The sequence below is a fragment of the Rousettus aegyptiacus genome, unplaced genomic scaffold (genome assembly GCF_014176215.1).
Source record: "Rousettus aegyptiacus isolate mRouAeg1 unplaced genomic scaffold, mRouAeg1.p scaffold_m13_p_8, whole genome shotgun sequence".
Taxonomy (NCBI): Eukaryota; Metazoa; Chordata; class Mammalia; order Chiroptera; family Pteropodidae; genus Rousettus; species Rousettus aegyptiacus.
The window spans coordinates 74,096,819-74,112,099 of NW_023416311.1; the positions used below are offsets into that span (position 1 = coordinate 74,096,819).

General features: G+C 36.9%; 1 protein-coding gene across 10 annotated transcripts in view; it reads right to left on the reverse strand.

Annotated features, from left to right (window-relative positions):
• The window catches only part of MAST4 (microtubule associated serine/threonine kinase family member 4), a 509,369-nt gene that overhangs the window by 243,520 nt on the left and 250,568 nt on the right, over positions 1–15,281 (reverse strand). For all 10 annotated transcript variants that reach the window (XM_016158121.2, XM_016158120.2, XM_016158119.2 and 7 more), the window contains one exon: positions 1,637–1,668. In XM_016158121.2, coding sequence (XP_016013607.2) covers positions 1,637–1,668 — 32 coding nt within the window. The remainder of the gene's footprint in view (positions 1–1,636; positions 1,669–15,281) is intronic.

Sequence of the window (15,281 nt, forward strand, 5' to 3'; positions counted from 1 at the left end):
TTCTCTGACCAAGTATTCAAAGTATGGTCTCCAAACTTATATCATCACCTCTTTTTTTTTTTTTCATTAAAGATTCATACTCCCCAGAGGAGAAATTTAAATATTTTATTTATCATATATTTCCCCCATCAATTCATGGCTATCGGTTAACATTAACATAATTGAGATTTGCATGAATATAAAAGGAGATATGGCCCTTAAATAGATATGGGGAATCTAATTTGCTAATTAACATTACCTTCATAATAATTTACAGGAAACATACTAACTCAGAAACAGAAAATAAATACAATTTATTATAAATGCTAAAAAGATTTGGCTGAAAGTCTAAAGTTTTCAAATAAAGTATAAAAGACAAACCTAGGATGCTTTAAATATTAAATAAAAGCAGTAGGAAAAAGATTTGTTTCTATAAATATATTTAATGTAATGTTTTTGTTTTTTATTTACTTGTGTTTTATTTCTCATCATGATAGAAATATCGAGAAGTTTGTACTTTTCCAAGTCTGGGCAAAAGAGCCCAAATCAAGATGCAGAAGAAGAAAAGTTTTTGTCTCTAAGGGAATTCATATGACAAATTATTATACCATTAACTTCTAGTACACAGATATATTAAGCTAAGGGGCTAGTGAAAATTTATCTAGGCACATTTTCTAGGAATAACAATCCAGTGTCCTTCCAACAGCCTAAATTTGTAAAAAAAAAAGAAAAAAAAAAAAGTAAGAACCAAAATGGGTAGTTATGAAAAGTTAATGATTGATGAAGTTTGGTTACCAGATGCAAAGGCTGAAGTTTTCCAAAATTTAGTCAATAGAATGCACTCCTGTCTTTCAACAGTCAACATACAAGTTTCTAATCCTCCAAATTGAGATTGCATAAACTTAAATATTATAGTCATTTTTTAAAAAGAGACTGCCCTATCCATTAAATTCTTCAACTTAAATCAGAGATCATATTCGACTACTTCTAGACCAGCCCTTACATGGTACTAGTTGGTAATATAACTACCCTAAATTTAGTGTAACAGTAAAGGCAATTAATTTCATTCTGCAAGTGACAATGAATAAAAAAAACAACTATGATTTATGCAAATAAAAGTTTGAAACTCATTATAAGAAATCGAGGTTCATAAATCTGCTATTTAAATATCAGAGCATTATGTGAATCAGTTCAGTAAGATCTAGATCTAATAGCAGAAAGTTTAACTGACTCAAAGTCTTCTTCAATTAAAATGTGAATGTTACCTACTCTGCATAAAATCCATAGTATAAAGAATGATCATAGATTTCCAGGTCATATAGAAGAGCATGAATTCCTGATTCAGATCAATTTATACTATCTGGAGACCAAATGTTTTTGCTTGATTACATGGAATTTTTTAATTTAAATTAAGATACTATCAGGAATAAATACGTATTTTGGCTTATAATGCCCATAAGGAAGAAAACGCTGGACAATTCCTTCCAAGTTATCTTGAAATCATTAATATGTGACATTTATAAATAAACAAAAAGCTTTTCATTTTCCTAATTCAATTGATTATCATTAATCTTCCATTTGCTACCGAAAGCCTAACAAGTCAGAGAATAATCAGATTAGAAACTGTACAAAAAAGAAACAAAATTGTGCTACTTACAAACTTCCTCTTCTGGGAAGACTCAGCTCCTTCTGCAAAAGAGAAAACAAAACGTATATGTGAGAAACTACATTAACCTTAGACTACTAGGACAGTGAATGGATGATGAAAAATGTATGCCCCTTATGCTTGATTTGGCATTTTCTATACTGAATAGGTTTTAATGTCATAATTTTATGCTAGATCCCTTTTTACATTGTTCTTTTTATACATTGTGTTTAAGGTACAAACACAGTTTATCTAAATTCCAGAGATGGGAAAAAAACCAATCTTCCCAAAACAATGACAATAAAGTACTGAGTTGAGTTACATGGCCCTATAATTGAGCATAAGAAAAATCTGAGGAACCAAAGAACTTACTCAAAGAGGAAACAAATATAAGGAGGAAAAATTTTTCAGGACTATAATTTAATGAAAGGTGAAATGAAAATAGCAGTTAAATCATACTATCTGTCCCTGACAGAAGAAATAAACTCATGCAAAACTTTGTGTATACCAAAGATTATAATTCACTTTTTTAAATAAAGAAAAGGTTTCCTCTTGATGCTATTTTTTAAAACAAATGTGAATTATGACTTAGGATATTTAAAAGTAGGTTAATGAACATCTAAAAAGATCACCAAAAAGCAACACAATTAATAGAGTGCTTTATAGTTTTGAAAGGATGCTCTCACACTTATCTCAAATTAAGTTCATTATCTACCTAACTATAGGGGGGCTGTGAGGGAAAAAACAACAAGCAAACAAGCCAACCAAACAAATGCAAAGAGATACAGATATACCTCCACCCACTAATGAAGTTTTCAGAAGCCGGGGTACTCAAGAAGGATTACTTGATGACAATAATTAAAGAATAGGAAGCAATGAGTCATCTGGCTATTTAAACTCCAAAAGAAGCACTATAAATTCTACAGCCTCGACTAAATTTGTGTTTTCATTTCCATAATTATCATTTATTTTTTTGTCTTCCAGGAGCTGAAGTATTATTGTTTGAAAGGCATTTCCCTTCAGCTTCATACTCACCTCTCCTGTCTCCCATTTTTGTGGACTCCTTCAATGTTTGCCCTGCACAGTAGCCTCAGATCCCAACAGTGCAATTTGCTCCAGCCTAGTTTCAGAAAATGGCCTTGAGAGTAGCAGACCAGAGAGAAGGATGCTGCTTTAAATATGACGCCTTACTTATTAATTAGCTGATACATTTTGATACAGGGCTATAATAATCATATCACCATTTAATTACAAGAAGAAATAATCAACAACAGAGTATCTTCGTCCTTCTCTCAATAGCTAACATTTTTCCCCCCAAGGGCTGCAGGGTTCAGTGGTGAAATGCTTTATTTTTTTAGTTTGTTTCGCTTTTTTCTCTAAGACTTGATTAGCCCCAGGAAATTACAGTGTTTGCCAAGCCTGCTCCCTAATTTTAAAACATAAACATATCTTCATTTACTAAAGCCTCTAACGATGAGAAAAGTCTCTAAGACAATTTTCCTTGGGAACTGAAATGTAAACGGAAAACCAATGAGTAATTTTCTATCTGTGTATCTTTGGTTATGACAAGGACTTAGAAATTAGTTTTATATTCAGGTATAAAAAGAAAAAAGAGGACTCCCTAGAAGTAATTGTTTAGCAGACTATTCCTTTTATAAAAGAATCACCGAAACCCACTGAATAGCAAGAAACCTAGCACTCACATAAACACTGCTCTGCCCAGGACGTTGACCTGACAGCAGTCTGAAAACAAAAGGAGGCACGCCTGAGGTGTTAGCATTAATGACAGAAAAAAACCCCTCTGACGCTATTTCAACTTTATATGCAAATAGATCACTATAAAAGGGAAAGGGCCAAATGAAGGATCCCAAAGAGTTGAATCAATCATATTTGACCAAATGACCCCACTGTAAGCTGGCTGCTTTGCTCTGAGGAAAAAACAAAAACAAAAACAAAACTGCTGAAACAGCAAGATAAGGGATAAAAACCAACTCTGTTTTTAATCAGAAGCCTTTTCAATCGGTCTAGAATTATGAGTTCTAAACAAGAAGAAAGGTTACGGTGTGTAACCCAGCACTGCTGCTCCGTGGGACGGCAGCCGAGATTCCAAGATGAGGCGCCGAGGACATTTAATAGGCCACTTGTCAACTGACCTGAAGCTTCCACGCTAACCAAGCTGAAGGAGCTAATCCACCTGACGGCTTGAATGTCAGGCTCGAGACTGGAAACTCAATTTGGTAGCAAATTGGAATCAGATGCGATGGTAATAAAGTGAGAGATGAAGGTGCTGCGGCCAAGGCCTTGTGAACGGCGGCTGCAAGGGGCTGCAGACACCAGCCAGGCTAAGCGATCGCAGCCCGAGGAGTGGCTGCTGCTCTAATGCATGGGGACCACACGCTGACGAATCCGCACCAGTCAGAGGCAAATGAGCAGCATCGAGGCTTTTACTGCCCAAGCCCCTGTGGCACTTGCTGTGTGTGTCCTCGTTTTCTTAACGTCAGGATAAAGTCACTAACACACACGTCGGTAATTAGACAAGACATGTGGTATTGCTCCCCGTCATGACCCGAAGTTTAGTATATTTGAAACACATGTTAAAAATTTAGCACCAGGTAAGAATTAGAGGAGGGGAGGGAACAGAAAAAAGGCAAGAAGCACCAATCTGAACTAAACAGGATTAAGAAAATTCGTAAGAATATATTTAAGGTTAAATGTTTTTATTTTTAATTTTTTTGATTACTCAATGATTTCTAATATGTTTTAGAATTGCTTTGTATCATTATTTGCTTGATATTATGGTATCTTTTATCTCTTCTTTCTAAAAGTGCTAACTAGCAAATATGTACATTGAAAATAAAGGTAAAGGTAATCTTATTTGAGAACTCTGATGTTTTTCTTGTGATCCCTTAATAAGACTGAAGACACATCAGGGTTCAAGTCCAGAAAGAGAAGAGAATTTCTGGAGTCCAGGAAGGAAAGGAGGCCGCAACAAATGATTCTGCCCTCTTACCCAACCTAGGCCTTAAAAGGAGAAAATACCTTGTTTCATTCATGAAGACAGTAGAGAAAACTATAATGTTTAAAATGCACAAGCAATTTCCACAATGGTAATTTTAAAAAATGTATACTATTTAATAACTGTACATATACAGATAGAACAATATTGCTACACAGGCCACATGTGCTCGAGGAATCTTTGAACAATTCAGTTTAACTGATAAATCAAGTTTATGATATAAAAGAGAAAGGAAATTTATATATATTATATTACAAATTATATATATATATTTTAGGACCAATATCATCTTAACAACTGATCAACACAGTAAGTCATGTTAACATCCTGCATCCCTGATATGATGTGATGAGAAAAGATTTGACCTTTATGTTATTCTCCCTAAATATCCTTAATTCTAGGGTAATTGCAGAAAAACATCAGACAAACCCAAATGTGAGGGAGATTTTACAAAACATTTAACCAGGGTTCTTTGAAACTGTCAAGGTTGTACCAAATAAGGAAGAGTTGAGAAATTGTCATAGATCAGAGGACACTAAGGAGAAACGATGACTAAATGCAATATAGTTTCCTCGATTCAATTCTGAATCAGAAAAAAAGGCATTAGTGGAAAACCTGATGATATCTAACTATAGCTTATCCTTTAGTTAACAGTAGTATACCAACGTTAATGTCATAGTTTTGACAAATGCATTAAAGTTATATAAATGTTACTATCAGGAGAAACTGGTGGTTGGGTAGATAGGAATTTTCTGTCTTACAAATTTTCTAGAGAGATACGGTAGGGAGAAAGGAATATTGCTGAGAGATAGAAGTTAGGATAGAGCAGGGATCCCCAACCATTTTGGCACCAGGGACCAGTGCTTCTAATAGAATCTAATGCCCGATGATCTGAGGTGGAGCTGAGGCGGTGATGCTAGCGCTGGGGAGTGGCTGCTAATACAGATGGAGCTTCGCTTGCTCACCCTCCACTCACCTCCTGCTGTGCAGCCCCCAGAGTAGAGAATGAAAGGGATAAACAAATAAATGTCTAAATACTTTAAGCTTATTTTAAGGCAATAATTAATTGCAATTTTTAGGAGATTATGAAGTAGTCTAAGTGAGAGGAGATTGTGGCTAGGATCCTCAGTGAAGATGGTGAGAAGCAGTCTGATTTGAGCTTTGTTTTTAAAGAATTTACAAAAAAAAAATAAACAACAACAAAAAAACCTGAATATGGAATGTAAAAGAGAAAGCAAAAAAGAGTTAAAAGTTTTTGGCCTGAACAAATGAGTTGGAGGGAAGAATGGTCCTGTTTGAACATGTCATAGTCAAAACACCTATAAGAATTACAAATAGAAATTTCCAAGTAGGTGGCTGAACTTACAAACCTGGATTCAGGAGATCGATCGGGGCTCAAGATAGACTTTGGAGTCATTATTGTATAAGTCAGTACATAGAGCCATGGAACTGGAGGAGATGGGAAGAGAGAAAACAAGAAGAAAAGGAGAAGAGGCACACCGTTACACAGGGCCGTGGCAGGTCAACATTTAAAATCTGGAAGTGAAGAGGATTGTGCTGCATGTTGTTAAGTGACATGTTGCACCACACAGCAGTTGCAATTCTTAAAAAACCATAGAAACAGACTAAGATTAACAAGTAAAACTCTATCGATTGAATAGATCCCAGCTCTCACGTAGGTGGCAGGATAGTTGGACAGATAAGATCAGAAAATGGGCAGGTAATAGGAAATGAAATGCTAGAGAAGAATGGCCACACTCAGGGAATGAACAGCTGGACACTCATCTCCAGCTCAGACCCCAGGAAGAAACTCTTAAATGTCCCAGTACTTTTCCTTCACCACTCTGCGCAGGCTCCTGTGTCCTGTGACTGACGGTGTGATCAGGCCTGTGTCTCTGCCCCAGGGGCCAAGGGAGCAGGAAAGAGAAATACTGGCACCCTTCACCAATACAGGGGAAGTGGAACCAAGTCTATCAAGTTTCATATTCAAAAAAAAGAAGAGGATTTGACAGTTCAGCAACTGTCTTCCCTTCAAAAAGAAACTCTGCAAATAAACAGAATGGTAATGTCTAGCACATAACATTTTCTCATCACTTTCCAGAAACCATTAGATGTAAAGTTCATGAATTTCTCCATTACCGTCATTCGTGGCCTTGCCCCATCACTGAAAGTTACTACCACTACACGGCACTGACAGACAAATCATTAAGAAGAGAGTTCAAAGGGCCTAGATGTGCAAGGCAGTATATTAGGCCCTGCTGGGGACACATTAAGAGGAAACAAAATAAAACATTTAAAAGCTAGTAGGGGAAACACACACACACATATACTCGCAAGAGAGATATCACCAGGGGCAAGATGACGCAGTGCAATTTGAATGTGTAAACGCTAACAGGGGAGGGAAAATTAAAGCGTGTTTAGTAATTCAGGTCACCAGTGGTTCTGAATGCAGCCCGACTACCCATAATGTCACTTTTAAAAATACCGATGCCCGAACCCCACCTCTAGAGAGTTGCAGAGGATTGTTTGTATAAGTTAGTAGAGGCTAGTACTTTACATCTCATTAAGGCTATTAGTTTAAATAAATCATTTATCTTTAGATCTTGTTTCTTTATGGAATATTACTTTTCTAGGTTATTACAGTAGTGAACTTTTCGGTTTTCAGTTATTTCCTTTGCAAGTGGAAAGTGTTGTAGGGCAAGGTAAAGTACTCCAAATGAAACTCTCCCCACCTGACAGTGTAAAATTAGCTAGAGAAATAGGCTCATCCACAATTGGTCCTCTAAAGAAATGCTTTCGGCCCCATTTTTCTGGCCTCCATTCCTGAGTCACTTGTGATGACAGAAGCAGGGTACAGAAAAGTTCACACCACAGAACCAGATGTTCCCATGAAGGCCTGGTTCTGAATCAGAGCGGCAGGCAAAATGGCTTGTGTTCAAAAAACCCTTCAAAACTTCAGTGAACTTCCCAAAAGGTACATGATTTTCTGCAGAGAAAGCTGGAAGAGCCATAGGTAGACCTCTACAGATCTGCTGGGGCATTTGAACCATCCACCCTGTAAAATACCACTAAAATGCTACTAAAATGAGAATGTGAGATGGGGGAGACTCCTAAAGGATCTCCGTTTTCTCGCACGTTTTATTTCATTCCCTTTTTCTATCTATAACCATAATGTACTTTCATATATTTACTTCTAGTAGTAAAGTTCAACAAAATAAACCATAAAAGGTACAATAAAATGCTTGCTGGGTTTTCATATAAATTTTACTTGCTCAAAACCACAAACCCACTTTCTTTGAAAGTCAAAAGAAAGTAGTGACCAACTGCTTTTCTTTCCAAGTTTGCTTTTTCTGCCGTGAATCCAAAGGAACAGCTATCAGACTCAAGACTTTGGCATCAATGTCTTAGGCCCTTTCCATAGACAATTTCTGAGTCACAATAAATGTGTCCATCTTCTTATCAAAAACCTAGTCTATGAATTTAATAACAAAATCACCTGTCTGCCTCATAGGACCAAGTGTTCCTGTGGAAAGCCCAGAAGAGATTAGCAATTGCCCAGGGTCACAAAGCCAGGAGATGATAGAAGCAAAATGTGAACCCGTATCATCCAGTCCCAATTTTTTCCCCTATACTCCACTGTAAAAATGCCAGAGTGAGACAGAGTAGTGATGTGAGCGATTGAGAGAGGGATTTGAATGACTACACAAGTGGAGAAGCTAGAACCGATAATTTTTCAAAAGAGAGGGCAGCTTTTCCTCTAAAGAGAAAGAAAGGTACAAGTGAAAACAGGTACCTTTGAAAGAAGAATAAAACAAAACTGAAGCCATTCGCTTGGAGTTCTACAATTTCAGAAACACAGAAGGAGAAGGGAATGGGGTATATTTGGGATTAAAGCAGGCAAAATAAGTTTCTTTTACTCCATCACACTTTTTTTATAAAGGCCAATGTGGCAGGTGTTGTGCCAGGCACTAGGGATAAAGAACTTCACTTGCTATAAAATATATTGTGGAAAGGCCTGGGAGGGAGGTCTTTTCAAAGTATGCCACAGCACTAAGGGAGGGGAGTGATCAGCTTTCTTTGAGGAGGGTTAGGAGTGTTTCTTGCTCAAAGATCTTCCCCATTATTCATGATGACACAATCTGGTGAAACTGACATTACTCTCAACCTCAAGGCAAAGTTCAGGTTAAATTAAGCTAATGGCAAAGCTCATTGCTTGGCCAAAGGAATTGGTTCAAAGATGACATGTGATTCAATCTGGTAAAACGAGATCCAAAACAACGTGTGCTCCAGGCTCCATGGACAGAACTTTCTTTCCTTTTCCAAGAGAAATAGCAGGAAAGAAGGGGCCTTAACCCGGGAAGCTGCTGGCCACCAAGGGGGAGCATCAAAGGCGGCAGAAACACAGAAACTGGGTCTTAGGTGACATCTTCGAGACAACGGATCTAGCCTTGCCTATTACCTCGATTTCTCAGTTACATCAGCCAATCAAGTCCTTTCATTGTTTAAACCAGTTCAACTCGTGTTTTTGCTCCTTGCTATTGAAATATTCCCAAGTGGCACAACACTTGAGCTTCATCTTTCTTAAGCATTGTCTGGGAGTTGGCTAGGCAGCCTCAGGAGTGGGCGAGAAAAGGGGCATTCCAGAAGAGGGAGCAGATGTAGCAAGGCAGGGTGGCGTGATACAGCACAGAGCTCTTGGTAAAGCTGGAATGGCTGGGACAGAGAGGAGAAAGAAAAAAAAACAATAGGATGTGAGTGTGGAGGTGGGGACAGAGCCAAATCATAGTCAGTTTTTGGAAGGCTCTGCCTTTATCTTATGGTCAATGGGGAGCTCATGGGACATTTTAAATAGAAAAAAAAATGATGGTCAAATCAGCATGTTAAAAAGGATCTTTCTAGCATCAGGGTGTCAAATGACTTAGAGAGGACAAACAGAAAAGGAATTAGGAGATTTACGCAGTTGCCCCATGCATGGCCAGTGCCAGGACCATGAAAAAGAGACACTGGGCAGGGAGAAGAGGGGCAGATTCAAGAGACAAACACGTGTACAGAGACCACAAGAGGGGAGAACTCCTGGGAATGCTCAGAACCTTAGGAGGCAGCATCCAGAGATTAGGGAAAAGGGAAGTCCGAAAACCCTGAGGGCCTTTCAGAAGTTAAATAATGGAAATCTGAATGTGGATGAGGGAATGGAAAAACCATTTAAGTTAGGCCAGAGAGTCCCTGATGGGCAGGGAAATGAGATAAAGTTGCAAAGTAAGATAAAAGCAAAGGTTGACATCCCAAATCTTTCTTGCATGGAAGTTAAATATCAAACCCCTTTTACACGTTGAAATTTTTACACAAATAGTGAAATTGATTTTTTTTTCCTCACTAAGCTCATCTGCCTTCATATACTTCAAAACTGTACCTAACATTTACTGCATAGTAATGTACATTATCTTAGTTAATCTTCCCTATTATTTCTATTTAACAACTGAGGGACAGATAGGTTTAGTAGCTGACACAAGAGCACAGAGTGGGGTAAAGGGCTTAGCTTGTCTTTGAATCCACATCAGCCTGAGTTCAGAGCAGTTTAATTCTTTCTCGGCACGAAGTAAGACTTGGTGTATCTGCACCAGGGACTCCCCTCATGAGGTACCAAGCTGCCTTCACGGTTGATATCATACTGACGATCACTCTTAGAAGGCATACAAAAGGTCTCTGCAGCATTTTCTAAGCAAATTTCACACTTAAATTATTTTTATAGACTCTGATTTTACTTGAAGCAAAGCCTTGAAAGTATGTTTTTTTTTAACATAGATCTTTTCAAGTAGAAAAGCGTAACAACTTGAATAATCAGCTAATGTCAAGTAAATGAACAAATGAAACAAGCTTCCTTTCCAGACAATTACTATGGTTTTTGATGCTTCCTAACATGTTACAACCTTGACATCAAAAAAATCAACCTTGGGAATCAGATATTTATATACCTATGTCTTCCAATTCAGTATTATGCAGGGTTTGCTAAGTAATAACTAGAACTTACATTAACATCTCCAGTTTATTGAGTACCTACTATACACTAAGTGAAGTGCATTTATTTCCTCAAGGTTCATAGCTCCCATCCCACAGTCATATTGTATTTTGTAGGCCCTTTTAATTCTCAGAGAACAGAGAACTCTTTTAAGCTAGCGTCTATCATTTGTGAAATTAAATAAACTAGTTTTGACCAAATTAGAGAAGCCACAGGCCTTTGCAACAAAAGAAGCTAACCAAGATAACATATACGAGATCAACTAAAATTAACACTAAAATAAAAAATTCATATTTAAGCCAATTATATACTTCATAGTGATTATATGAATAAGACCCAGATTCAGATGTACTTATATTGAAATCTTAGCCAATGCTAGAAAGTGTCCTTGAAAAATTTCCTTAAATTCTCTAGGACTCAGTTTCCTAAATTATAAAATAAGGATATTGCAATTTATGTCATAAGGTGCCAAGAAGATTAATGAGAACACATGCCCTATATTTAAACCCAAGGGCACCCTAGATACCAGCCAGTACTATTTAAGCGTTCTACGCACATTAGATGGGGCACCGTAGAGTACAAGTGAGAGCTCGGATAAAGCGAAATAGGTAAAACCACAGAGCAAGAGCACAGGACCCCGACCTCCTCCTCTCTGAATGCAGAACCTGGGCACAGTGCTGTGAAACCACTGGAAGATTTCAAGCAAATCAGGCTTCAGTGAAATCACACACCCTGTTACCAGTCAGCAGGAAAATTCCTTTAGCAAAAGGAGATCAAACACAAATGCTAGATATTTAGGATTATAATTGCCTTTAAGACAGTGCAGGTTTAGAGGGCCTGTAGGACCATAAAATTAAGGTCATCGTGGACAAGTCGTGTGATATTCTTTTTTCCCTTAGAAGAGACTCGCGAAGGCTCTTGATAAACACGCATATCAGTCCTGCCACTTAACTATGTTTCTTGTTATTCAGGAAAGCCTATGACCCACAGTGAGCTTAGATAAAAAGGCAACACCACACAGCTGTGCCCCACAAGGCTCTGCAATCTTTTCAGTTCTTCCATCCATTACCAGCAAATTACAGTAAATTCAAAATATTGATCGGCACACCCCTATATGGGAAGAAAGTTACCATCGACTTTTATTGCTTATTGTTGGGTACAATTCCCGGGAATCAATAAAAGCTACAATGTTCATAATCTTCTAAAAAGCTAGTTAATATAGTGGATATGAGACACCTCTTAGGATCACTATAAATCTATAGCATTCTTCAACAGCACAGTGGCTAACATCTTCAATGTTCCAAAGCCTTATTTGATTTTAGAATCTTCTCATTATCCAGGAAAATGCTCTGGGAAAGAAATATCAATGACTGGGAATAAAAATTAAGCACCTAGAAAGAACCCTGCTTAACAGACTTTCACTTTTGCCTTTTGGTTCTCTTGTTTTTCCAGTGTCCTCACTGTCTCATCCAGAGTCCGTCATTAAGAGTTACAATTATTATTTCAAAAACGTATTTTAACACAGATTTAAGATGAATTTTCTTGACAGTGGTTTCCGCATTCCATCAAAGGAGACCGGTTTTCCCATAAACAACATTTCAACCACTCCTAATTTAAAGAATCAATATTCTTTTATGAACCGATTTTTAAAAATCGGATAATTCAAACATCCCATTAAAATTACAACCTTAATACAAAAAGAAAAAGGCTTTTTATAGAACCAGGGAAGAAAATTGGATGAGACTATTTGACCAGTGATAGTTAATTTATTCAGCTGAGATTAATCATTTTTTATTTACTGAGGACACCTCATAGTTTAGCAGTCATTATTCTGAAAGCCCATTTTAGTGTAGAAATTTACAGGCAAAGCAACTCAAGGGAGCTCCTGACGTGCTATATGAAGCTAATACCCACAAGTCTGTTTTCTTGTGACCATTCTTCTCCATCTAAATGCAAAAGACGACACTTAAACTGTACGTACAAAATGTATGAGGGTGATGGAAAATTAATGACACGCACATTCGAATAATCAATAATGCGACTTAAGCTTTTAATGGTAGTGAAATTTATGGTAAAGAGGTCATGGAATAAAATAAACAATTGGCTTGTTCGAGATATATATTTACTTAGTAGGTAATAGGCCCTATTTGTTAAAGGGTACAGTATCTGACTTTTTAAAAAAGTATGTGCTCCAATGTGCTATTTCAAATAAAAGTATTCTGGAATTGGGAACCCCAAAACTTAAGAACACACGTTAGATAGGATCATCTATTGCCTACTTCCGCTCCAGGAATGGTATCTCTGTGGCTGCTGCTACAGTGTTAAAAATTAGCTTTCTTTGAGTAAGTGCCAAGCACTGTGCAACACATTTTCTCTTACAGGATTTCACTTAAGCCTTACCCCTTCCCTGCAATTACAGGAAGGATCACTGTCATTTTTTTTTTTCCTGATTTTTGGAAAAGTTACATTGTGATTTGTCCAAGGTCGGAGGCTTCACATTAAGGATAGCAGAGCAAAGACAAAAGTGGCCTTGATGACACTGTTTCCATACCACACCCAACAAAACATTTTTAAGTGAGAAATAATAAATCCTTATTTGTTTAAGCCACTAAGAGTTGAGTTTTTTGTTATTTGCAGCTAAATACATTCCTGACACTCTTCAAAAATCGTACTGAATTTTGCAAGTCGGTCTTGGAGCAGTGTCTCCATAGGCACCCCAGGCATCAAGACAACACTGGCACTATCAACTCTGAGCATTAGGAGGGCTATGACCAAAGAAAATGACCAAGTGTTCCTTAAATTACGATCAGGGTCTATGAAAAGCAAAAGCCTTGGGAACAGTGATTACAGATCTGTTGATGCGGTTCCTTTCTCCATAGATTTGTGAGGCCCGCACAGTGTGTGTTAATGACTTTGAAGTTAACCAAAGAGACTCCAAACTTAATGGCATCACATTTGTGGCAGTTAAATAGCAGAAAATATTTCAGTGCAGTAAAGTTTTTGCCTTTTTTTTTTTTTTTTAAGCATCAAAAGCAATCAAAGTCTTTAGGGTTTTAATTGCTTCTTCCCTAAGACTAAATTCTGTTCTCACCACAAACAGAGAATCCTACCAAAGTTCAAATGATCCCTTGTGATGTTTTGGATCACAAGGACTCCAACAGGAGTGGACATTTAAATTTGAGACCTAAGAAAATTTTCATAAGGCAGTCTCTTATTTTTGTTAACCAAAAAAATAATTTCCAAGCAGAAGGATTTCCCTCTTGTAATATGTGAATGCTTCTATCTGTAACTCAGGGGTGAGCTTAGATGGCTACCACTTTGGTTTCTATTATACTAATTAGGTTCTTCCTTTGAAAAATATAAAGCATACTAGACCTTATTACACTGATATGATTACTGTATTTCACAGAAGCTATGTGTTCTCACACTGAATTACGCTGGATTACTTTGGAAACCTGAAATTATAGTTGATTCTGGGCTCACTGTCTACAGAATAAAAGTAAAAAATAACAACAGTAAAAACTAACAATATCATAAAACAGTATGAACAAAGAAGGGAAATCGACTTTAGAACAATGAAGAATACAAAATTATAGGCAGCCTAAACTATCTTTCAAACTGATGAATTTACACTAATGCTTTTAAATGGTTCTGTCACTTAAAATGCTAATTTAAAAAAAAGTAAATTGAATTACACTGAATCGAATAATACATCAGAAAAAATAAAACAGTAACTAAGTAAAATAGACTGCTAAAGAATTATCTCTTTTTATTGAGATGTAATTCACATGTAACATTATATACATTCACATTATATACTGCTTTAATATATTTATATTGCCATGTGATTGCTATTGTAACATCAAGTAACACCTCCACTGAGTCACATAATTATCATTTCTTCTAGTGGTGGAAACAATTAAGATCCAGTCCGTTAGTTAGCAAGCTCGATGTTTATGATACAGTTTACGGTCTACAATCGCTGTACTGTGTATTCGATCTCCAGGACTTATCTACAAGTTGCAAGTGCACACCCTTAAAAAACATCTCTATCACCACCCCACCCTACAGTCCCTAGTAACCACAATTCTGTTTTTTTAGGTTTGATTTTTTTGTTGATGCCACATATAATAGATTATATGTCTCTTTTAAAGAAAGAATCTAATTATAAAAATCCTGATGCTAAATGCCATACCCTAGCTAAAAGAATTAAGTTTCTGACTCATGGGCTCCTTAGGCCCATCAGAATGTAAGTGTTGAGGTGGCAGAGCCTCAGGGAGGCCACCAAGCAAAGTGGCCCAGAAGACTGCCTTAGGAGTATGGCCTTAGGCAAATTACCCTCTCTGGCTTTCTTCCCTCATTGGAAATTATAGATAATAAGAGCTCAGAGTTTTGATGTAAGGATTAAATAATACACGTAAGTACCTGCAAAAGTGACTTGTACACATCGAGCATACTAATATTAGGTTATTATTGTACCTTAAATATTCATGCACAAATCTGACATTGCAATCCTAAAGTTTTACAATTTGAAAGTATAAAGTGTTCATCTATGTAATAGGTACTTATATTGATGTATCTTCTGTGCACCAAAGGACACATATAAACTAGTAATAAATTTAAAT